Source organism: Henckelia pumila, chromosome 4 (genome assembly GCF_033568475.1).
Source record: "Henckelia pumila isolate YLH828 chromosome 4, ASM3356847v2, whole genome shotgun sequence".
Taxonomy (NCBI): domain Eukaryota; kingdom Viridiplantae; phylum Streptophyta; class Magnoliopsida; order Lamiales; family Gesneriaceae; genus Henckelia; species Henckelia pumila.
This window is the reverse complement of record NC_133123.1, coordinates 10,030,893-10,056,475: the sequence shown is the minus strand read 5'-3', so window position 1 is coordinate 10,056,475 and position 25,583 is coordinate 10,030,893. Positions and strand designations below refer to the sequence as shown.

The following is a 25,583-nucleotide window of genomic DNA, read 5'->3' as shown; positions in this document are numbered from 1 at the left end:
TAAAATGTGTAGCGTTGGGCCAGTTTTGATCAAGCAATTAGCCAAATGTTGTGTGAGCCCAAACTATCGACCAGGTCACCAGTTATGGCCGGTATTACGGGCTTCCCTTGGACTTGGCTCTAATTGGGCCGATTATGGTGGGAATGAGTTAGCCCCAGTTAACATTAAAAACATATAAGTTTTAAATAAATCAACTATACAATTACGTATATATAACTATTTATATTATCTTTATATTATTACACTTTTTTTTTTTTTGATAACTTTAACAATAAAAAGATCTTATACTATTAAACACACAACATATTTGAGTTGTTTAAAATAAATTCTTATATATGTTTCGAACATCATCCACTCTCGCATCGACATCAATTCTTAAATTATTAATCATTGATGGCCTCCAAAGTACAAACCAATGTATTTGAAATATCTAAGATTGTGTTTCGATAAAATGATTCCGAATCCATAGATTTAAAATATATTCAAATATATTTTCGTTGTTTATATAATATTTTTTATTAATTATGATAGAATTGAAGTTCACGTGTCATTTAAAATGCACTCTTCTTCAGACAACTAATGTATATATATATATATACGTATATATAAAATGTATATATATAGATTTAAGAGTTGATTATTGTTTCACCATCCGCAATGTCACTTCAGATTCATTCATCCAAATACAATCTATTCGAAATATATCTCTTGATCTATTATCAAATGCTACAGTAAAGCTAAGTGCAGAATAGAAAGCACGTGAACCACCGCAGGCCGCAGCGCTACAAGGCTACATCGTGTAAGAAGATATGATAGGGTGTAATAAACTAAAGCACATTAATTTCAATAAGTCAACCATCAAAAATAAAACTTCAAAAGCTTAAAGCTTTTATAGCCGTCAGCCAATTCAAGATGAGAAAAACTACAATCAATTTGAATTCTGCTGATAATACTCGACATTACAACAAATTCTGGCAAAGCCGTCGAATGTAGATGTGCAAACACAAAAGATCCGGTAAATCACAGCGATCCCCCGAAATCTCTTTACTATGTCAACACGAGTCCTCAGGTTCATACTGAAAGTTGCATATCATCACTACTTCACAACCAAAATGGACGATTCTGCGACAGAAACAACCAACCTATTTAAATTTCACCAAGATATATCTGCTTATCACTGCTGCAAGAGCCAATAATAGGCTCACGGGGGTGGAAAACACACTCGTTAACTGATCCTGTATGACCTGGAAGTTTATATAAGATGCGTCGTGAAGTAGTATCCCAAATGTGCACCATGCAGTCACTACTACCAGCGGTGACTTTACTACCATCTGGTGACCAACTACATCGCAACAAATTCTTTTCGAAATTGTGTTGATGCCCTTCTAAAATTTTCACACAGCGATTTTGTGGGGCATAAGGACGCATATCCCATATTCGAAGACTGCAATCCATGCTATTAGTCAGAAGGTAGGATCCATCCGGACTCAACTGCATACCAGTAATCATATCCTGATGGCCTTGAAGCTTCAGAACGGGATCAGTCCTCCGCAAATCCCATACCTTCACATCATTGTCGATGCCACCAGTATAAATCTTATCTGAGGCATCAGAGAAACTGACTGCTGTAATCTGGTATTTATCCGGAAAACTCTGTATAGAACCCCTCTGTCGCATATCCCAAAGTTTTGCAGTCCCGTCATCCGATCCGCTGATAATTAGAGGTGGGCCTCTTCGAGCAGGACAGCAAGAATTAACAACAGACAAGTGCCCAATCATTTTCTTGATCTGTTTTCCTGTCTCAACATCCCATGCTCTTAAACTTTTATCTGGACTAGCAGATATTATCTGCGAACCATCAGTGGTCCATTGAACATCCAACACGGCATTTTTGTGACCTCTCAAGACCATGAAATTCTTGCAATCACCATGCACATTCCACAGAAAAATATCCCTGTCATGTGAACCAGATGCAATGATAGTCCCCACAGGGTTAAATTTCATTGTGTAAATTGCACTTTGATGGCCTGACAGTAACATGATAGGTGCCTCCAAGCTTGATGTGCGTTGTTTGCCATTTGATCCAGGCACTGATGGGCCGAAGTTCTGAGTCACAGTCGATAATTCTGTTGGCTTTGGACCAATCACAGAGAGTGCAGTTTCCACTTGCATTTTGCTTCTGCTTTATTCTTAATACAATAAATGGATTACAATTTTGTTAGCAGCTTCAAATCCTCGTGAAAATGCATAATGATTGATAACTTTCAAGAAATAAAACAAAATCGAACCATTTTAACCCTCAAAATACAAACCGATTCAAGTACAGTCAAAATCAAAAGACCTGACCAGTAAGTATGCAAGGCAATGCAAGTCACATCTCAAGAAATAAAAATATTTTCTGGAAATGATACAAAGAACTTTCATTATTTTCAACATCTTTCTTTAGAAGACAGTTTCACCCCATTTTCAAACTGTCCTATACATATGATTGAATATTACTTTAAATTGACTTTCATCACTACTAGAATATAATTATAATTATTATATTACTATCCTAATACAATCAGTAGATGCAAAATATTTTTATATCACATGACATCTACAACAGAAAATGTTCTTTTCATAAATAAAACCAAATGTAAATAATATTTTCAATTCACTTCCTAAAATTACGTTATCAGAAACAAAGCCGAATCTCTTCCTATTGATTATTCACCAAAAATAATAATAATAATAACAAATTAATAATACACTAGAGAGTGCTTCCTCCCGCCACTGAACACTCTGAGATGAACTCTCTTCCCTTGTCTCCGCCCAATCTGACACTTACATGGATTTACACACTCAAATACAATAAAAACCTTAAGATTCCCTTGGGCAAAGAGTTATTTTTTTCTCATTACCTAATGTCAAATTGATGGATGAGGAATTGGGTGCTGCATTTCTGTGATGAAACACTTGGAAGCAGAAAAACTGAAAGGTACTACAACGATTTTCTTAAGGGGTTGGCCTAGCAAGTAACCCAAAATGCTAGAGACGAGTTATTAACCTATCCGTAGGAGAGGGAAAAGTAGAGTATAAGCCCCACCACTCTTGGTCTGCAATACACTACTACTGAAATGGTAGGAGAGTCAGTCGTGAAGATTCGGTGTCAATAATCTACTATCTTCCATTTTTTTATAGGCTTTGCACTCAAAAATATTGATGATTTCATTTGTTTCTCCTAGACAAATTTATTTACCAGAAAAGCACCTAGGAACGTCACAAAATTGGACCACTTTTTTGTTAATATCAAATTTCACGGCATTTCAACGAACAGAACTCCAGGAAAATGATTTCATCCTCCATGACCCACACAAACAACTTAAAAATCAGCCGAAAAACAAAAGCACCAACATTTTCTCGGCTAAACTCCCAAACCACGGAAATGAACTAATATGTAAAACCTAATAAATGTAGCAAATCAAACTGAAACAATCTTCAAACACAAACATGAAGACATCGTGCTGACGAAAGAAATCAGATAGAATTCGGCCACAATTAAGCTCCGCAATCATGGAAATCGTATATAACATGAAGAGCGCGAAGAAAAACCCTTACCTGGGTTATTCGAAGAACTTCCAAGAATTAGCTGGATTTGTGTCGGAACAAAAAAACCAAGCCATGGATCAAAGGCTTTGTTGGGCTTTCAAATTTACAATGGGCTCTAATTGGGCTCCGCTTGTTCTTATTATAGACCATATTTGAAAGTTTGAAACGAAGATCGAGTCATACAAAATTGATGGTATTGTCGGGTTAATTGCATCCACATCTTCTGTGAAAAGTTTAAAAGACATAAAATATCATGTGTAAAATTAATAGTAGGTTAAACCTTATGTTTTTAAAAAAATTAGCATAAAAACCCCTATAGAAAATTAATAGCATGTTAGACCTTATGTTTTAAAAAAAATAGCATAAAAACCTCTATGAGAGGGGTGAAATGTGTTACATTTTAGAAAACTGAGAGATGCATTAGTCTATTAATATTTCTTAGGAGATTTTATGACTTTTAGATTTTTCACATGAGAGATTAATACAATTAGTCCGAAGTATACTCCCTTTGTATTTCCTTGGCCAATTTTCATGTGGGACCCACATGAAAATTGGATGTGACCCAATCATGGTCAAGGAAAATGCATAGGGGTAAATACCCCCTTGCATGGTCGAATTTCTCGGTATCATCATCGTCATCATATAAACATGTTAAAACATTGATTTCAATTTTATTTCGCTATCTTTTTATTTAGTTTTTTTTCCACGTGACGATAATCTAACATCAATATAACATTGATATTGATATGGAATTTATGTATTTAACGTCACATCAGTTTCCTGATAAAAAAAATGATTAAAATTGCTTAAATCAAAAGACATAAGACTAAAATTGAAATTTGAAAATATAAGAATAAGACACACGTAGCGACAAAATTGTAGATAGTTTTCCCCATTAAATGTAATATAATGTTCATAAACTAATTAATTCGAACAATGTAATTTTAGTTGTTAAAAAGTACTAGCTTATTATTGTTTTTTTATATTTAATTTGAATTCAAAACTCGATGAGTGTGTGAAAATTTTAAATTTATTTAATCAATCAAATATGGATAAAATTTTGAAAAAATTGCAATTTTGATCTTGTAAATTTGTCACTTTGTAATTTCGATCATCAATATTTTCATATTTTAGTTTTAGTCATGCATGTTCCGATTTTTGGCAATTTCAGTCTTTTTTTCTTCGAAAATACTTACATGACACTATACACGTCAGCTCCACATCAACACTAATTGGTGTCACATCAGCGCCACGTCGAAAAAAAAGCTAAAATTGCCAAAAAAATAAAGATAACGAACTAAAATTGAAAACTGAAAATATAAAGGATCGAAATCGCAAAATGACAAACATACATGACAAAAAAAAAAAACAATTTTTCCTAAAATTTTAAAAATGTATTATAATTACTAAAACTTAAAAAATATAACAAAAATAATATTTTGAACAATAAATATTGCAAAGGGGAACTTGGATTTGAAAATTTTACTTTCAAAAGTAGGACCACATTCTTTTTCTTTTTTTTTTTTTTGAAACTGTATGACCACCCACATTCTTATACAAGTTCATCTCATGAATTAGGTTTATACAAAATATTTTCCATATAACTTGTTACTGTATAAGTTTGGGCGCAATTATATTTCTCCAGATAATAATATTTTGTCATAAATTTATTCAACTATCCATTATAAAATCAATCTAAACACTGTCAGAAAAAAAATTAATTTAATAACAATGATATATATATATATTGTTATTTATGACGCAGAATATATAATACATATGATTAAGTAGAAAATGTACAAAAACGCAAATTTTGTGTATCAGAAATTGTTAATCAAATCATTAATATAACAAGAGTATCTTGGGATAAATCTATATACATAATAATCACATGTAAATATATCAAAATAAAAAGTATTTAAGATTTGACTTTCTTCCCATATTTTCAATATGTTCTTTTGCCAAAAGGGTGTAAAAATTATACAACAGTTACATACAACACATAACTTAACCGAAGTTCAACTGGTAAACAACGGACTCAAATTACGGCAACAAGACAAGCATGTGTGTGATTACTAGAACTAAAATATCTACTACAAGGCTCAGAGGTGCGCACCGCTTGTTCTCGGCCAAAGAGATAGGGTGTAAGCACATGCCATAGTTGTGTAAATTACGCTCAGTTCCTGTTGATTGATGAACTCCCAACACGATGAACGCCAGGAGGAAATGTACAGGCGACGTGCATCCCATGTGTATGAAGGACGTGTATGTGATTTTGTAAACATTCAAATGGTTTCTTGGCTAACAGCGGAAGACGAGGCCGTATGTTCTATCTCAGGGACAGAGGTCTTCAATTTTATGTATGAACGAGCTACTTCTAGCATCACATCCACCTCTTTCTTATACTGCAATGCAATTGATTATGTTTAGACTATGTCATCCAGTCATTCTGAATTTTGTTCATCAAAACTGAAATTTCCGAAAGAAAAAAGGAGGAGAACAGAAGAAGATGAGTATGGATGAATTACGAGTCAAACACGTACCTCATTGATAGCACCTGCTTTTATCTTGGATTGCATTATACACCATTTTTTGAAATGTGCACCTGTGAAGATGGTAAAACAGTGAATGCAACACACTCATTTACTTTAAAAATATTGGTTTAAAATTAAAATGTTTTAACTGCTCATCATTGGCAACCAAGCACTATACAATATTTCAAGATTCACATTCACAAATTCCGGTGAAATGACATAAGATCCTCTCGATAGTATTAAGTTTGACAATAGCTCAAAAGAAACGAAAAATGAAATGACAAAAAAATAAACAAAAATAACATTTTGAAAAATAAAGAACAAAGAGAAAGAGAGAGATATTGAATCAAAAGGTGGCCATAAAAAGGATTGCTACTCGAGAATGCTAGCTAACTTGGTTTAAAAGATGTGTTCATTTCAAATTAAACTCTAAATTGCTGTGTCCCGAGGACTTTCAGATAACAAATATGCTCCACAAATTTCAGCCAATGAATAATAAAATGGAGTGCCCAGATGCATTTCATTTTGAACGAGATGAGGGAAGAAAAGAGAAAGAGACTACATAAGAAACAGTCAAAGAGCATGATGTGAAACATACACTAACAAGCTCCAACAAACCACCAAGCAGAGGACTAAGAAACTGCGAAACTCACCAACTTTAATATCCAAGGTGCATGAAGACTCCGAGTTTGTCTCTAAAGACCATCTGCAGTGGACCTGGCTCACACAAGACATCTCGGTAATAAAGAAGAGAACTAAGAATAGACAAGGAAGATGGACTCCAGACAATTAACAGTGGATTGCATCAGCCAAACCTTATCCCATTAACCATCCAATGCATAAATTATTATGTATACTCTAAATCAATGCTTTTAAAACCGGATTGGCAATCGAAACGATAAACCCTTGAAAAAAGATTCGACCGGTCCCACCAGAAGGTCGGACCGGAATACTATTATATTATATGAAGAGTAATATAATATAGTAATTGATATATTTTAAATTTTCAAGACTTTAAATATATATAAACATTTAACAAAGTCTAAAATCTAAACAACATATATATAATCAAAACATCAAATATATATATAGTTTAAACAAAAAATAATCAAAATAAGCTCCAATACTACTAAATTAATATTTTAACAAAATTCAAAAACCAAACAATCATATATATATAACCAAAAATAAAAGATTTAAATTTTAAATAGAGGAAGTAATTTTTTTTTAAAAGAAATTAATGAAAAAAATAAATTATAGGAAAAAATTAAAAGTTTTTTTTAAAAATAAAAAATAAAAAATAGGCGAACAAGTCGGACCGGTTCTTGACCGGTTCAAAGCCGGTCCGACCGTTTCTTGACCGAGTTTGACCGGTTCCAAATGGTTTGACTGGTCAAACCGTTTTTATGCATCGTCCTAGGGGTGCAAACGAACCGAACCTGTTCGTGAGCTTTACGAGCCCGCTCGATAAATATTTGATTCGTATTCGAGCTTATCGAACTCGAGCCGAATTCGAACATGTTCGAACTTTTTTTCGAGCCGAGCTCGAGCCGAAATTACTCTGTTCGATAGTTCGCGAATAGTTCGCGAGCCTTAATATTTAATTAATATAATATAATTATATAATAATATATATACATTTCGAGCTTTCGAACCATAATATCCGAATAGTTCACGAATACGTTCGAATATTTCGAACCGAACTCGAACTCGAACTTCATTTCGAGCCGAACTCGAGCCAAAATATTTGAAATTATCGAACTTCGAATCGAGCTCGAACTCGAATATACTCTTATCGAGCCGAATTCGAACCTTAAAATTTTACCATTATTCGACTCGATTCGGTTCGTTTGCACCCCTAGTCCAGACCGAACCTGTGACCAGTTCGACGAACCGGCCGGTCCAGTCCGGTTTTTAAAACATTACTCTAAATAAAAGTCTTGATGTCAGAAGAATGAGAATAGGAAACTGGTGCTTAATAGTATTAGCATACCTCAAAATATGACCCAAATGGAACATCATGGGCCTGTTGTACAGTCTCAAACACCTATGTAATAAACAAATTCACGCATAAATATTAACATATCTGCTGAAGCTCAAATATCCAGATAGATAGGACATATTGATATTCTTAATTGATTAGGCCTCTAGTGGGATAGAGTTCTTGTAAAAGTAAACTAGGAGTCCTTGTTCTATTGAACTAGGGTTATAGAATTTTATAAATAAGTGTCCTGTACTCTTTGTCTTCAACCCTAATAAATCAGTTCTTCTCGGCCTATATTTTCTTGTCTTTAACTACAAAATCAATTCCACAAGACCGGTTAAAACTCATAAGATAGTTGCATGGTTGAAAAGATAAGTTCTACCAGAGTTTTCTTATCTGCTGACAAGACGGTATGCTGCCACTCAGTCATTGCGGTATCTGGAGGGCACATGGGGCTATTACACAAGGTTCTGAATGTAATTTCTCTGACTTGACCATCATATTCATCAGCGGCATGCCATTGACCCATCTGAAGTCAGCATAACAAGAAACTCAAGATGATTAACACCGATAACATCCATAAATCATATTGTGGAACATATTTTCTAAGAACACAGTTTATATCATCACCCAAAGTATGTCACCGCAGATCATTTTACATTTCGAGATAGATTTCATAGGATGTCTAGCATTACTGTCTTTTAAGGAAACATAATTACTCAAACCTAATTCAACATGTCTTGGTTATAAGAACCTGTGTAGCATATCATGTATTTTAAATATACGCAGTGGAAGACTTACAGATATTTTTCAATATATATATTTTTTATTAGACACAATAATATATTATATATGTGAAAGATATGATTACAAAAGGCGGACAAGAAATTAGCGAACGGCAAAAGAAAAGACTGACTCCCTATTTATATCAACAGTAAACAAAGGCCCAATCTCTTAATAAATCTGAAATCGAAACATTCTTAAACTCTTTACGTGATCCACTCGAAGTAGTGGTTCTAACTTTGATCTTTTCCCAACACTCTTCTACCGACTCTTCAATATTTTCACGAGGATATGGTCCGCGACTGAGTGAAAATAATGTACAAAAATATTTTATGTGCAAGTGAATCATGACCCTAATTGGGATATCACCGCTTGCAGTCTCGTGCCTCGTCGCAAGAAGAGCACACAAGGCTCTTTTAAGTGCAACCATGTTCATAAAACATTTGTCCTTATCTACTATATACACCAAAATGTTGTTATTATAATATTTATTAGTCAGCATTCTAACCATCACTAAGTCCTTAAAATATTTAATCAGATGTTTTTTTATTTATTGCAATTTCCAAACACAAGAATAGGGGGACATGGAGGGAATAAGCACATAGGCTGCAAGATGATAAAATTATATTTTCCTATATAGTTATATTTCAGACTAGACGCTGTTTCGCATAAGTAACATTTATTTTGCTTACGCTGTACTTTTAATGAGTCTATTTTTTAAACATTATTATCTAAGTAATAAATTACTTATTTTGTCATAGTGAATCTGTGTGCGGCTTGCAGTACTTCAGAGAAAGACCAAAATCCTTGTACAAAGTGGTTGTAGAAAAATGTGACACCAAACTAGGGATAAGTCAGTAATCTCTGATTTGGGCGCCACAAAAATCCTTGCGCACTTGATTATAGGTATTAAAAATTGAAGGTAGAACAAATGAATTAGCATTGAAACATTCGTAGGTATGAGTTTAAATTTTCGTAAGTATTGAGTTTAAATCTAAACTCATTTTTACCGGAATAATCAACGATCTGATATGAAGCAGATGCATAACATCCAATGAATACTTATTACTTACAACGAGATTAGAATCCTTTCGGACAGATCGGTACTCATGTGTGAAATTCGAGCCATCATCTAACAGAAACTTGAAAAATTGCTCGGCTGTGCAGGGAAAAACTTCCTGGAAAACAATACACTTATCAAAGCAATATATTTATAGATGTTGCTTGAACTTAATATCAAAATATACATGGATAAGTATACAAACATTGAATATTCCAGAAAGGCATTCCTCTTTGATGAATGGCTGAAACTTTTCAGTCTTGGCAATGCTTTCCTCAGAAACTTTAGAATGTCTTCTGCTGCCTCTTATAGAACTACTATGAGCACGCAATGCTGATTGTTCCTTTTCCTGCATACATACACAAATATGTAAGGGAGCTACTATGCAATTCAAGCACGTGAAATAGAGATCAGTAATACAAGTACACAAAAAGAATTCCAATTTTAATAGCAATTTGACAGATGCTATTATTCTTCAAATATGGCTAAGTAGCAACCACCCCATGATCACAGTAATTTCATTATTTTTCAAATTTCTTTCAGTGTCACTACTCACCAAAGGAGCATAACAATGAAAGAATCTATGCTTCCAATTCTCATCCATGATGTGTGCCAACTTTTATCAAAGTACCAGTTCAAAATCACAGTTCACAAGAAAAATGCGTGTAGAGTTCATTATGGATTCATACCCAGGTAACATAAATATGTTATTCAATCAAAACAATAAAAAACCCTGATCTAGTCCTACTGCTTTTTAAGAGTATTGGAGCTTAAAGTGGAGAAAAGTATGTGTAGCAAGTAGCAACCCTGTCCCACATGGGTAAGAAGACAAAAAAAGTTCAAAATGGATTACAATGAGATACAATGCACTCTTGTAGCAACTTTGGTCAACAATTTCCATAAAGCGAGAACGAATACGAAATAGTTGAGCGGGTCTGGGCTCGGGGCATTGACAGAATAGTATCGGAATGAAGATAGAAAAGCCAAGACTCAAACCTTTTTCTCAGCTTCTAACATTTCATGATAGTTCTTCACTGCACGTTGTATAGCTCTCAACGCGTGATTTCTATTCCAGAAAGAGGCAAACATATATCTTACCCTACCTGAAAGAGACACAATTAGCATCTTATGCGCAGACACGGGTTCATGCTTTTGCATAATAATAATAATACACATTCATCAAGACCAAATTTAGAGGGTGTTTGAGTTTGGCAAATTTTTTTTAAAATAGCTTATAAGCTGTCGAAATAAATTGCTTAAAAATTTATAAGTTGTTTTAAAAAAATTTGGATACCCCAACTTATTTTTAAAAATCTTATTTGAATATCTTTTAAAACCCAAATTATCCTCATATATTTTATAATACCTCAAACATACACTCATATAACATAATATATAAATTGATTGATATCCAATAATAATTATAATTAAAATAATATATTTTTATTTCTATAATATTTTAATATAAATTCTATTATAATTATATAATTATGATTACTACTAATAATATTTCTATTTTAACAACAATGATGTTAATTATCATAAGTATATGATAATTAGCATTATTATTATATTATAAATATTTTAATTACAATAACAGATTAATATTACTTACAATACTAATTTTAATTATATAAATAATAATTATTATTATTATATTAATATTATCATTATTACTATTACAATTGTTATTATAATTAAATAATTATCATCATCATTATACTATTATTAATAGGTACCGTTTGATTCGAGGATAGGATAAATAGTACTTGGATAAGTAATATAATGTAATATAAAATAAATAAAAAATGATAGTTAATATAGTATTTGATTTGATTGATAGATTATTGTTTATGTGATTTGATTGATTGAATTTTATATAAAAATGATAAATGACCATTTTGCCCTTTTTAAAAATAAGTAAAATATGAATAATATTATTTATAAGGGTAATATAATAATTTAAATTCAATGATTTGATTGATATAAAATAAATGAATAATAATTTGATTGATGTAAAATAAATAATTAATAGATGGATAAATAGTATGACGAGAAGAACGAAAGATTAGATAGGACAAGTTATACAATTATTATTTGTACTTGTACCAAACAAGCGTATTTTAATATTATCAATGAGAAAATTAATAATAGCAAATAATATTTTTATTAATTATAATTATATGAATACAAAATTTATTTTATTATTGTTATTATTATTACATGAATAATAATTAGTATATTATGATTTCTACTCTTAATAAGACAATTATACTAATAACAATAACTATTATTATTCTAATTATAATTACTAATTATAACTATTAATATTATTATTGTACAACTAACTATTATCCTTACTATTATCATACTACTATTTTTATTATTATTATAATATCTAATATTATTAATTATAATCCTAATTATTATTATAATTATATTTATAGCAATTTTAATTATATTAATCAAAATATAAAACCATATATTATATTGACATGTTAAAAATAGCCAATAGTTATGCCATTTGGGTAATTATCACAAGTTCATAACAAAAAAATCTTATAATATGAAACACATCAAGAGTTTTAAGCTTCGTTCTCTTGTTTTATTCAAACACTCCATGGCTTATGTTTAAAATAAGATCATACAACTTATAAACTCATTGAACAACATATAATAGTCTGTATCAAGTACAAATAAGATTCGACATGAGTTTGCGCTTTTATATAAGAATATATACTTTTTAATGAGACCAAATCAAACAATTTTGTGCTTATAGTAGCATTAATATGATGAAATGATAAACAACATCTAGTTTACCAATCAAAAAGAGAATAAAAAAAGAACAAGTTTCCTCCGTGACACAGTGGAAAATGTAAATGCATTTTAAAAGTTCAATTAAGCAGCAGCAAGAAGATATATCCATCTTAGACTTGTGTACCTAATGATTATTTTACAGGATTGAAGCACCAAATTCTTCAAGATATTAACTCAAGAAGACAAGCAGAAGCCAAAAAGAAGAGTTACCAACCATCCGGACTTCCTAGAGGAGGCACACCATGTCCCCCAGCACCAGTTTGAAGAATTATTGTAACAGCAGGATTGATTAATGCATGCTGGCTCCGCTTTATCTGAGACAGAAAACCAACAAACAATTTCATCATTTCACACTTCCAGTCAAAGCTCATGAGCATGCAGAAAATGATAGTGTAGCAAGGAAATAGGAAGTTTTGTACCTCGTCTATGTCTCCAAAAGGTATAATTACCTGCAAACATGGAAATGGACTCGTACTTTAGTTAGAAACCAAAAATGCACTGATAGTCGAGGCTGAAAATTATTTGAATAACAGTTTTCGATCATATAATTCAATAATTTGTATATAGTATTATGAGGAAAATAATGAAGAACTAACAGTTTCATTCATATAATCCAATAGTTTGTATATAGTATTATGAAGAAAATAATGAAGAATTGAACTGGCTCAAAAATGTGAAAAGGTGATTATGCATTCCATATGGAACAGTTAAGTGAAGATGATATTTGCAGAACACAGATGATGAAAACGACTATATTCCTTGCATGGATCGCTTGAGAAGTAACCGATGTAATCCGCTATTGAATAGAGGGAATATAAAGCAGTTTCCACGTGCATCAAACAGAAAATAACTAGAGTGAGCATGCAGAATAGACCATGCTACTAAGTCTTATGTAGTATATTTCTAGTTTTTTCACTGGCATGTTTTTTCTTCGATATTGACATGACTGTATGAAATTTAAGATTCATTTAAAATATTACATGCTGGATGCACACTAATATGCCTCTCTCATAGGCTCCCTTGTGTGTTTAACTTCACACACTTGTTTTCTTTATCCACCACGCAGAGTGCTATCACAGCCAAAAATGTACTTGAATCTCGTCTGATGAAAGAGTGAAAAGAATACCATGCCCGAAAAATGTAAATACAAACGGAAAATATTTTTCTTTCTGAGTGTAAACTTCATGAATAACTACGTTATATTTGTAACAGAAAAGAACTTGGGGCTCATAAAAGACTCTCAATGGAAGATGAAACACTTGGTTTTTACTTCAAGACTATTACTAATATCTCTTGGCTAGTTGGCTCGGTCACATGTTATTGGCTTGGTCACATGCTAGACTCAAAAATCATAAATTGTAATATAACGCTCTAGAGGGTTGTTACCTAATAGATATAAACCGAGTTATTTGTGCATCAAGTAAATGTATGTCATATATAAAAGGTAGAGCATCAAATTTTGAACCAACGAGAACTAATTAAGTTTTTTAATTGGAAGTTTCGGGGAGGTGGCTCACAAAGAAAACTGAGTGATAGATTCCAAAGAACTGACCTTCATTTGCTTTGAGAAAACATTAGAATGGAAGCAGATGTGCCATGTTGATACATACATTCTACCATGGTACAAAAATGATCTTTCAAGTGCACATGAATAGCTATGTTCAACGACCTGAGAAACAAAATGATTAATATCAGCAACTGAATTTACCGACAGTCAGCAAAAATAATAGATATGGTTTGAAAAGACAAACACAAGACCAAACTCATTCTAAAGAGAGTTTGGAACTAAGAATGTCCCAGATGCAAGTAGAGAACTATGCCTCATCTGGAAGAAGATTAAATATTGTTTGCAGTGGCCCCGGTTTCTGATGAACAACAGTAGGTCTTTCTTTATCTAAAGTTCTTCTTCGAGTAATAGCACCAGCATAGCCGTTTAACCTGAAAGAACATTAAAATTTTGAGATAAGTTACTGGAAAGGCATAACACCATAAAGATGTGAATTCCAAACGGGCGTATTATCCTTTATATCTGAATTCTGAACAATTTAAAAATTGATCCTGCTCGTGCCAAGTCAAAACATAATAATCAGCAAAGAAATGTAGATTAAATGGAATATATTGTAATGTGTGTGCGTAACTGTTTGAGAACATACAATTGTTCTTCAACTGTTCGAGTCTATATGAGCTTAGCAAGAAATTTTTAAAGAACGTTACTAAAATGTCAAACTAAATGAGCAAGATAGATGAACTCCCAGATCCCAGTAAAATTATGTCTTCTATGTTTAAGTAAAATAAGTAGCTTTAATGCCATAAAAGAATTCGCGAAGGTCTCACGACAAGAAAGAAAAATTGCTCACACTACGTTATTGAGCATTTCTAGACAAAAAAAATAGCAGGTCTAATTCAATATTAAGCGCAAAAATTAATAAATGAGTTTACCAGAAACAACTTCATCAGAAAAGCAGCCCAAGCAACTATTTAATCTCATATATTTTACCCAAAGCGTCACTACCCAAGAATGTTAGACATTTTACGTTCTTACAACGTAATGGACACATATTTTACTAACAAAAGAGACAGTCACTTTTAATGACAAACCCCAAAGGGGGAGTACAAGTTATACAAAAGCAACCTGGAAGAGTTCATTCGGAGTTTGAGTGTTTTAATATGAAGACAGACCTGACAAGCCAAAAACAAAATGAGTTTTAAGCCAATGCCAGAAAAAGGACAAAATCTATTAGCTGGCATACTTTGAAAAGGACAAATTACCTGCCCTGACGGGCTATCCAGTGTATACCAAACGGCCCCAGTTTGACCTTCGTGTTCAATAGGAATATTCACCGCACCAAGAACTGCACTTTTCCAAATTATATCCCAATCATAAATTGTCACATTAATCTGCCCATAAAATCAGGTAAAAAAAAGGGGGAAAAAAAAGATGAAGAAGAATTAGTCCAAGGAAAAAAGTCATGAAAAAAAGTAACAGTTCGAATGTTAAAACACGTTCATATTCTAAAAAAAAGGAGATGATCATCGGAGCAAATTCAATCACAGGCAAAACTGCTTAAAAAGATGTCTTCAGTCATTTGCCTAGGGCTAATCATGTTCCACTACTTTCAGGAGCATCTTGGTCAACAAGCTAGGGAATGAAATTTAGAAATCTACAAATTTATTCTCTAGGTCATATGTTGATTTTCAATTGATGATAAAATCAGGCTCTTATAATTTGTCACAAGTTCGTGTAGGGTTGCACAGCCACATTCAACAGTAACTTGGAATTCATTACACTTCGGCATCAACATAAACCGAATGATTATTATCTTGCTGTAGCACCAAAAATGGACAAATACGTAGGAGACTTCAAGCAAGCAGTTCAATGACATTGAAAGTATGATTTAAAATAATTAAACCGTGACTTGAGAAACTCCATCAATGAGAACAATTTGCAAGTTCATGATTCAAAAAGGTAACAACATTTCGTAATATAGCAACTAGCAAGAGACACGTTGTTGATGAAAAAACAAAATGGTGTAATGGAAAGACATTGCACAAACATGGCACGCACATACAGATGGGATTTATTTGCTGAACATGAGATTCGGATCTTGAGTTCCTCTAAGCCGACGCCGCAAAAAGGTTTTAAGTATTTGGAAAAAAAGTCATGCGCAAAGTTGTTGGAAGTACAATCATGTTTTTTGAGTGCATTGGAATTCTCGAGTTATATATGCAAATATGCAATTAAAAGCCATGTAATCGGAGTGCTTTTCGTGGAGTTCAGAATAGATTTGTATTAACACTGAATGTTTGATTAATTGACTTTACCATAAACCAATGAATAACAGAAATATGAAATACACTGAACTATAGTTTAGTATCATTCGTTAATAAAACGTTCAAATATTTTGACAATGAGAGGAAAAAGTTGGTTATAAATAAAACCTTAACTATTTATTTATAAAAGGACAAATCAATCGGATACAATAAAATTTTAGTTAATTAAATCATAAAACAAAAAAATCATTAATGCATCTTAGCGAGTAAAAATCCACGATAAATGAATTAAAGCCCAATAACAGATGGATCCAAATAATGAAATGTTTCATTTTTTCCCTGTTTGACCCACAAGTTTCCATGTTAAGTTAACTACCTCCACAGGAAGCTCATCGATGGAGAAATTGAACTCCTCTCCCCACATGGGATTTCGAGATCCAGGTACCATTGAACTACAAGAACAAATAAAATCATGAACTATATTAAAATTCCTGCACAAGATGCCATAAAGGTATGCGCAGAAACCATGTGAGGATAGTACAAATTATTAAAACCAATAATATCAACTGCCTATACCACTCTCTGACCTCTACTTCTGGTTACACTCAGAGAAAACAAAGCAAAGCCTGAAATGAAGTTGGAAACACCATCTCACCATTATCAAAATGAAAAAGAAAATGAATAACGCCGATGCACAGAATATCTTTAGCAGGGGTATCTACACCCAAAGAACTGGAATGCATGGATATTTAGCAACTAAATATTAGATTAACTATATCGTATTAGAGTCTCTTGCGCCCTTGGCACAAATGGAAAAGATATCCATATGTTGAATCTGTCCTTATAACATATGTCATTCAGTGAGTACTCAGGTTTTAGACGAGGATGAGAATTGAGATGTAGGATGCTTTACCCAAAAGTGTGATGCTTGTATTGGTTTCCCGCACCCCATTTTCACGGCCTCAATGGCCATATAACAGCTTATCCATATTGGCTCTCAGGTACAATCCATACTCAAACATGTCCAAAATTCATCAGTTTTTTTAGGAAGGACCTAAAAATATCCGTGCCAAATCTTATAGATGGCAATTCCCTCTTCCATTACTATGTTCAAAACTGAGTTAAATTCCATTTCACACAATATGATGCAAGTATATCTTTCTTCTCACAAAGGTGCAATCAATTTGTCAACAAGGTCAAGGACAGGTCATGAAAATTTAGTCCGTCGAGACAACCTTTAAACAGGCAGCGTGGTTTTGGAGTGGTGATTCAGTGCTACAAAGCGAGCTGAAAAGCATGGGAAGAAACTAAATTTATATTTGTGTACTTTGAGCAAGAAACAATAAATCTAATGACACTTTATGAAGTTCTAATGAGCTTAAAATAATTATGAGCTTACTCATTGAACATGTAAAGCGACTTCTAAGAGACGTGGCATATACAATCACATAAACACAGTTAATTAGTTGGCAAATAGATGAAATGATAACACAAATAGTTTCAAAAGATTAAGGATTCTGAATACGATTAAAAGCTTAATTGGAGCGTGCCTTACAACATCCTAGATCCCATCCTTGGTAACAATATATATGATGGAAAGAAACTAAACATTTTTGGTTGCTGAAGACAGAAAAATGCTTTTGTATGTTGTCTCATCATATTCTTTCACCAAGGATAAGTAAAGATAAATAAAAATAGTCACCTTCCATTTAATAAAATGAATATAGCAGCAATATAATCAGAAACGTAAGCAAACATCAGAAAAATGGTATCACACAATGAATGGAGCAGGACAATTTCTTAAAAAAAATTATTACTTTAAAATATAGATAAATCAAATGAAAATGCAATCACCTAAACCGCTTTTCAGCACCGCAAGTTACAATTGCATAAGGATCTGAAGTGCCATTCAAGTTAGCCCCCATAAGATTCTTCGCAGCTAAAAGTTCCACCTGAAATAGAACTTGCTATCGTAACAAAAGAAAGGTCGTAGACAGGTTGTTGAAACTTTCTGTTTAGAATCAGTTCAAGATATTTGCTGCTGAAATTATTTAAAAGTACCTTAATTAGGTAAGCAGAATTAGTTTGAGGGTCTCCTTTAAACTGGCCTGTCTACAAAAGAAGCGTAGGACTGCATGTCATGCGAGGAAAATTACTCCAGAGAAAAGATAACAAAAACGATATCCAAGGTTGCACAAAGAATAAAAAACTTCATATAACTTCATGCAATAATCATGACATGAAATATTAACTCCCGAGCATCAAAACTTGATGGAGAAGGCCACTAGGCCAGTATTAGTACAAGCAACTCTCATGGGGAAAAGTTTTAAGACCGTCCGTGAATAACAGTCAGAACTACAATTCCAACCAGCCAACATTTATTTTCTAATACATAATAATTTTAAACATTTTTGAACTTATACAAGTCAAGTAAATTTAGCTGTCAACTCCATCATATCTTTCGACTTATCAAATTAACATCTTTCAAGACTGTGATCTTATTAAATTGTTGGTTATGATAACCTACAAGAAGAAAAACCTTATTTGACCGTATCCTCGAGTTGGTGTGTGCCATGCAAAGCAGAAATGATTCCAGAGATCACGTCTTTCTCTGTAGCAAGTTCACAACATATTTACAGTGTAAAATCTTAAGGGAATTTAATTTTCAGTGGATGTTGCCAGAAAATCAAATTCATGGGAAACTGATTATATGCTGAGAGAGAGAGATAATCCAAAAAATTATAGAGAACAGCGACACTGGCAATTACTTAGGAGGTGTGGAAAGAATAAAACCATTATGAAGCCAGTAATATTTGCAACTGCTTTTGTATCTCAACTTTTTTTTATAAGAGCTTTTGTATCTCAACTGAGTGATAATAACATAAAATAGTTGGTTACACTTTGAGCATGTCTGAACAAAAAACGTGGAGTTTGTTAGGAACCTCAATTTATATATATATATATAATAGAAGAGAATTACAGTAAAGAAACCCAGAGATGATCTCTGTTCCCTAGCAAAAGCTAGTCCCTAGCATAAGCTAGTAATATTCAAGCAAAAGCCAAATAACTGAATGACCTCTATTTCCTTCTATCTTGCCTACTTTATATTCTCGCATTCTAACCCCTTTCCTCTTCTCCAAGCTATCGGTTCTAGAAGTCTCTTGACAAGTGGATAGCCCAATTTAGCAAGGCCCATGATGGTAACCCAACTTTACTTATCCAGCCCATTATTCTAAAGTACCTAACAGAGTTCCCTAACAAATCCCAAGAAGAATCAGAAAACAGAAAGGGATTAGAGGTTTGTACAAGAAAAAATTGAGGTTCAAAACGCAAAACTGGGCACTCTGATATTCTCATCACAGTTTGCAAGCTCCCTCTCGTGCAAATCCATCAATGCAAACACGGAAAATTCTTTTAAGAGTCCAGAAGATAACTGATGATGAATATGAAACAGCCACAAGCCAACATTTGAATTCTCAGAAAAAGTGAAGCAGTCCAGTAGTTAAGATAACGCTGATGTAAAATCAAAGCAATTAACAAAACAGAAAGAAACCAAGAAAAACCACAGCCAGATAACTCAGTATTAAATGACCTTTGCCGAATTTAGTAATTCATTATCTTTATACATCATCGTCAAGAAAATGTGACAGACGCTCCATTATCTCTAAATGTTAACGGATTCAAAATTAGAAGGATTCTCAGATGAATACGGTTAAAACACCCATAATTCACCAACACTTCAGATGGTGGAGATCTCTTGCATGATCCAATAATCAATCGATAGCAAAATCATGAACTAACACAAAAGTGCCAAGAAAAAAACATCCTAATAATCAGTAATTCAAATACTATATTGACATACACATACTAGAAACATTATAAAGTGTCATACAAAAAAGTAGCGACAAATTGCTGATACGTGAATGAGAGACACCGAAATAATTAAAACTAGCCAGTGATTGCGGAAAAAAAACCTTTTCTTTATCAAGAATCACATCAGCACCGGCGGCACCCATGAACGTCCTATCATCTCCTCCGCCGCCGTCGCCGCCCAGAGTGAAGTACCAGTAAGCCGCCACCACGAATGCTGCGGAAACCAGCGTGACTTGCACCTCCCACCACGAGGGCCATAAAACCTCCATCGACGGCCATAAAAACTCCATAGCCGCCACCATCATTTTCTGAAACGCACCCACGTCAAAGAAATTATCTGAAACAGGAATCGCAGGACGGCTCAGAAAGTCAGCGCGATGAAAGGGTGGCGAGAAAAACAAGGAATCCTGCAGTCTGAAAAGGCAAACACACAGTTCCACGCTAAGCGTGTGCGATCTGCGGGGACAGGTAGCGGGTTGTGTGTATGTGTGTGTGTAATATGTGAGAGCCAGAGAGAAAGTGTCAAAAGGGAAGGAGAAATTAAGGTAGAAATTTACAATTACATATATACATGTCTTTGTCTACCGGTCAAAGGGCGGACTATTCGAGATTCTTATACAAAATTTTTTACAAATTTCCATTTTATTTTACTTTATTTCAAATTATAATCTTACATATTTATTATGGAGTAAAGATTATTTTGATCACGTATGAATTAATTGTTGAATTTGTATATGAATTCGATTCGTGCATAATAGTGAAAGTTGTTCGATAGAGGAAGCGGGATTATGGACAATTCCGAAATGGTTAGAATTAGCGTGGAATATACGAGTAAAGAAGGTTTGGGTGAAAGTAGACTTCGGTATGTAATTAAATGGCTTAACTCAAAAGATTTGTCAATTTCTCCTCTAATTAACTCGATATCCAACCGCAAAACTCATCTTGCAAGATATCGACAATTCAAAATTAAGAAGATATCCCGATGACAAATAGAACTGTTGATTTCTTTGCCACAAGCCCTGGAGTATAATGGAGGAACAAATATTATTTCGGCTCCCCCCCATTATGTTACGAGAAATCCTAGAGGAAGACATGATAACCATTGAAAGAATTAGAAGAGCTCCATAAGTTATGAAGTCTATTTGGGTGTCGCCCTCGGATATGTCGATGTCACCCTGAGGGTAGTATCCTCAGGGTGGCGTGTCAGTTTATTATTGGCCACTCATATGGGACCCACACATGGGTTCCACAAAAGTGGCCAATAAAAAACTGACACGATCGAATTATCCGTCACCCTCCCTCCTATCCAAAAACAATTAAAAGAAAAAAATATATATATAATGCATCCGAAAAAAATATTCAACGTGATATTTATATGTCATGAATGAACAGATTGTGTATTTTTTTTAAAAAATCGATAGAGCATAGAAGTCGGAACACCGACACCACAACACGTGAGTTTCGCTCTTTGTCTCAATTTGACTAATTCCGAATGCTGAAAGTATTGCATTGTTTAGACATTTCTGTTGGTTCCGGAGTACTGTGCAAATCTGAAATGATCTTTCGGTTGTTGTCTTGACTGATGTCGGGACAGGAATTGAGACAAAGGACAAATTTTCGATTTGAGATTTTTAGTCGAGACTAGAGTTAAACTCTATGTCCTTAAGACGAATTTGCCCCACACACGGTGCTTATGGAATACGGCAATCGTCTCCGAAGATACAACGACTTCGTTTTGTAATAGGAGCACTCCAAATTACAAAATCCGACGAACTTTGAAAATGCTTTTTGGACTTTTTGAAAAATGATTAACAAATATTGAATGCAACAATATGAACAGTACAAAATTACTGTATATTCGAATTTTTAGAATATCTAACTATTTTCATTAAACATATGAGTTTTATTTATAAAGATTGAAAGCCTTGAATGAAAAAGTGCAACATTTCAATTAAAACTCTTCATCAAAAGATGTCAAGCAAACATAACTACCCCTCACATGCAACCATTCGGCTGAATGGATATTTTCAATTTGAATTTGCTGAATTCAAATCTGAATATTGAATTCAAATTCAATTTCAATTTCAATTTAACAAATCCAATTTGATTTGTTCCAAGAGGTTTCGATGGCATTTGCCACTTGTTGCATTCTTCATTTTATTTTTCTTTTAATAATATATATTATATAATATATAATATATTTTTATTCAATATTTTAACTCGATAAAATTCAAACAATTATTTGTGAACATTTTATTAATTTCTCATTCACCCTAATTGGTAATCAAGAGATAATTTATCACAAATATTTTATCGATTCTAAATAGGTACACAACCCAAATTTCCAACAATCCCCCACATGAATGAAAATTAATGCATGTATGTAATGCAGACTCTTAGAAAGTTCAATCGAAAGACTATTGCATCGGGAGAGGTGGCTTTTGGCTTTGAACCTTTCATAGTAGAATACCATCGGATTTACTAGCTAGTTAGTGAACGCGATGTCTTTAACTACCCAGCCATTTGTGTGAACCAAGACAATGGTATCAACACAATAACCTTTCTCACATCTTACTAATTCTCATGGTTGTGTCTGTTTTAGCCATGAACACGCTCTTGGATTGATAAGTGTTTCATTGAAGCGGCTCATCTTCACACTTACATAGGTGATCTCCTATAACGAGTATCCTATCAAACTCGACTTTTTCAAGTATAGGAATCATTAAAAGCATAGGCTTAACCTCACTACATGTGGTAGGCAGCACGTTTTCACCCTAGGAATGAGAAGACAACTTTTTATAAAGCTTGTCTCAAGTGCTGTTGCAACAACTCTCAAAACTTCGTTTTTTCATTGAACCAAGATCTTGGGATCTCCAGTCAGCAAGGTTGGGTTTTCGCTAAGATCGTTTTGATTGTAGATTTTTAGTCTCATTCCCCTTGATGAGCAGTATTTTGATCTCTACTCAAAACTTTGTGTACACATCTATCAAGTTATCTTTACATTCCACAATGTCGACTAAGATAACTTCATTAGAGATCAACTGCGTAATGGTATTATGTCTACGATAAACATGTCGTGACATACCACTGTACCCATAGCTCCGTGTCTTCCAATAATCATTTGGCCATTACAATGTATTATCATGAAAAACACTGGCTTTAATCAATATGAGATATCCTCCAACATATTTATCAATCATGCAGCCTCTTTGATGACTTTATTCAAGGCTATAAACTCGAATATCATAACACATCGAGTTATACACAATGGTTCCTCAGCCAAGTCTTTTGTGTGCAATATGTATTTTGCATCACAATAGTCTTCTAATGATATTGCATATATCTCATATACATGTTCTAAGTTTGTTGACCTTTAACCAATATCCAAACGTGTACAGTTTGTGATATACATCAAACTTTTAATTACACTTGAATATTGCAATCATAATATGAGTTCTCCATTTTTCTTCAATTGTAGATTTGCATCTACTTGATTTTCGATATGAATAAGATCAGAAGCATCGAATCTTATTAGCACCACCTCAATGTAATGAGAATGTGTGAGGACAATACTTTCACATGTCTTAATGATCTTAGTTTCACATATCACATTCTTTGTATCCATATATCTATTGTCAAAGTCATTTGTCAACAAATTTCATGTTCATAATCACTGTAAACAGTGAACATTTCATTCAATCATCTATTCTATGATTGTTTGTACTTTTGTTCCTTCTCATGTTGCGACAAATTTTGCAACAACTTTGATTATGTCAAGAATTCGTTGCATATTTTCTGTTGTAACGAACTTCAAATTCGTCTATATTTCACTTAGGACGAGTTCCAATTACAACTTCATCATTATTTATTACAACGAACATTTTGCCTTAGTCATGTCTTGACAGTTGTCGCGACATGCTTCACAACATTAACATTCTTTGCAATGTTTCAATGGTTCACCAATTTCGATTGTCACTGCAGTTATTGACATATTCAATATAATACAATCCACCAATTTGGTGTATACACCCATTTGTTCTTACCTTTCATTTGTCAAACATCACTTTTGATCATAATCACATTATGATCACTTCTCATAATAAGCACATCGTCTATGTATAAATATATTATGACGAACGATTCAGGTGTGTTTTTGAACTAACTCCATTTTCATACTCGTTTATCTTGAAACTATTTGACAACATAGTTTTTTCAAATTTTTTGTGTCACTGTTTTGACGCTTGTTTCAATTCGTACAATGACTTAACGAGTTTACACATCTTATGCTCCTGTCCGAGAGCCACAAACCCTTTAGGTTGTGCTATGTATATTTCTTCATTCAATTCACCATTTAGGAACGTATTTTTCACATCAATTAGATGCATCTCAAGGTCATGCAACGCGGCAATGGCAATGAGAACTCGAATGAAAGTAATCATAGTCACTGATGAATAAGTATCAAAGAATTTCAGGCCTTATTTTTAATTGAAGTCTTTAGCCATCAACCGGGCCTTATACTTATGTATAGATCCATCAGCCTTGTATTTCCATTTTAGGATTCACTTGCATCTTAAAGGCTTTGTTCCTGATGGAATATCCGTCAATTTCCATGTATGGATTTACATGATGGCCGAGTCTATTTCGCTATTAATAGATTTTTACAATAGAGCCTCGAGACTCGATAATGCTTCCGTTATTGTTCGAGGTTAATTTTCCAATACATAAGTCAGAAAATCAGGATCAAAAGTCTTTCTATTTTTATACCTTTTACTGCGTCTCAATTCGTTATTATTTTTATGATTTTTCGCAGTTTCATTTCCTCTTTTGTTGCTACGATTCTCTTCAGTATTAATATATTTGTCATTTTCAACAAGAGGTAGTCCAGTATCATCCCTATTTCCAATAGGATGAGTTTCACTGGTATTTTCGTCCACAGATTTGTCGCGACGACACTCTGTATCATTCTTGTCTTAATACATGTCCCGACATGCGTGTTCCCGCGTCGGGACAAGATGCAATTTTTCCTTCTTTGTAAGGAACATTTTCTCAAAAAACACAGCATTCTGTGATTCAATAGTAGTCCCTTTGTGGATATCAGGAATTATTGATTTTTACACCAAAAATCAATATACGGTACTATTATTGGCATAACCAATAAAATGCAATCGAT

At 33.3% G+C, this 25,583-nt stretch overlaps 2 protein-coding genes across 4 annotated transcripts; both read right to left on the bottom strand.

Annotated features, from left to right (window-relative positions):
- Positions 1–923: 923 nt before the first annotated feature.
- Positions 924–3,698, bottom strand: LOC140863975 (uncharacterized). Its single transcript, XM_073267798.1, has 2 exons — positions 3,601–3,698; positions 924–2,189 (listed from the first exon to the last, which is right to left on the bottom strand). Exon 2 carries the CDS (start codon positions 2,170–2,172, stop codon positions 1,147–1,149), a length of 1,026 nt encoding a protein of 341 aa, XP_073123899.1. The 5' UTR covers positions 2,173–2,189; positions 3,601–3,698; the 3' UTR covers positions 924–1,146.
- A 1,755-nt stretch (positions 3,699–5,453) lies between these two features.
- On the bottom strand, positions 5,454–20,938 carry LOC140859829 (BAG-associated GRAM protein 1). Of its 3 annotated transcripts, none has more exons than XM_073262399.1 (18): positions 20,515–20,938; positions 18,602–18,652; positions 18,395–18,492; positions 16,917–16,992; positions 15,539–15,667; positions 15,402–15,448; positions 14,590–14,707; positions 14,322–14,438; positions 13,189–13,218; positions 12,984–13,083; positions 10,949–11,055; positions 10,158–10,301; positions 9,966–10,070; positions 8,492–8,638; positions 8,119–8,172; positions 6,779–6,842; positions 6,135–6,196; positions 5,454–5,996 (listed from the first exon to the last, which is right to left on the bottom strand). In XM_073262399.1, exons 1-18 carry the CDS (start codon positions 20,716–20,718, stop codon positions 5,877–5,879), a joined length of 1,773 nt encoding a protein of 590 aa, XP_073118500.1. In that variant the 5' UTR covers positions 20,719–20,938; the 3' UTR covers positions 5,454–5,876. The 3 variants fall into 3 exon arrangements, with proteins under 3 accessions (XP_073118500.1, XP_073118501.1, XP_073118502.1); XM_073262400.1 differs by having other exon boundaries at positions 5,455–5,996; positions 18,602–18,671; positions 20,515–20,582; XM_073262401.1 differs by lacking the exon at positions 20,515–20,938 and adding an exon at positions 20,277–20,340 and having other exon boundaries at positions 5,455–5,996.
- Between the last annotated feature and the right edge of the window lie 4,645 nt (positions 20,939–25,583).

Coding starts and splice junctions, on each gene's coding strand:
- LOC140863975 (XM_073267798.1), bottom strand. CDS start 2,172: ATGCAAGTGGAAACTGCACTCTCTGTGATTGGTCCAAAGCCAACAGAA.
- LOC140859829 (XM_073262399.1), bottom strand. CDS start 20,718: ATGATGGTGGCGGCTATGGAGTTTTTATGGCCGTCGATGGAGGTTTTA. Junction 11,056..12,983: donor TCCTCTAGGAAGTCCGGATG/GTTGGTAACTCT, acceptor TGTCTCTTTCAG/GTAGGGTAAGATATATGTTT. Junction 6,197..6,778: donor CACCTTGGATATTAAAGTTG/GTGAGTTTCGCA, acceptor CCATCTTCACAG/GTGCACATTTCAAAAAATGG.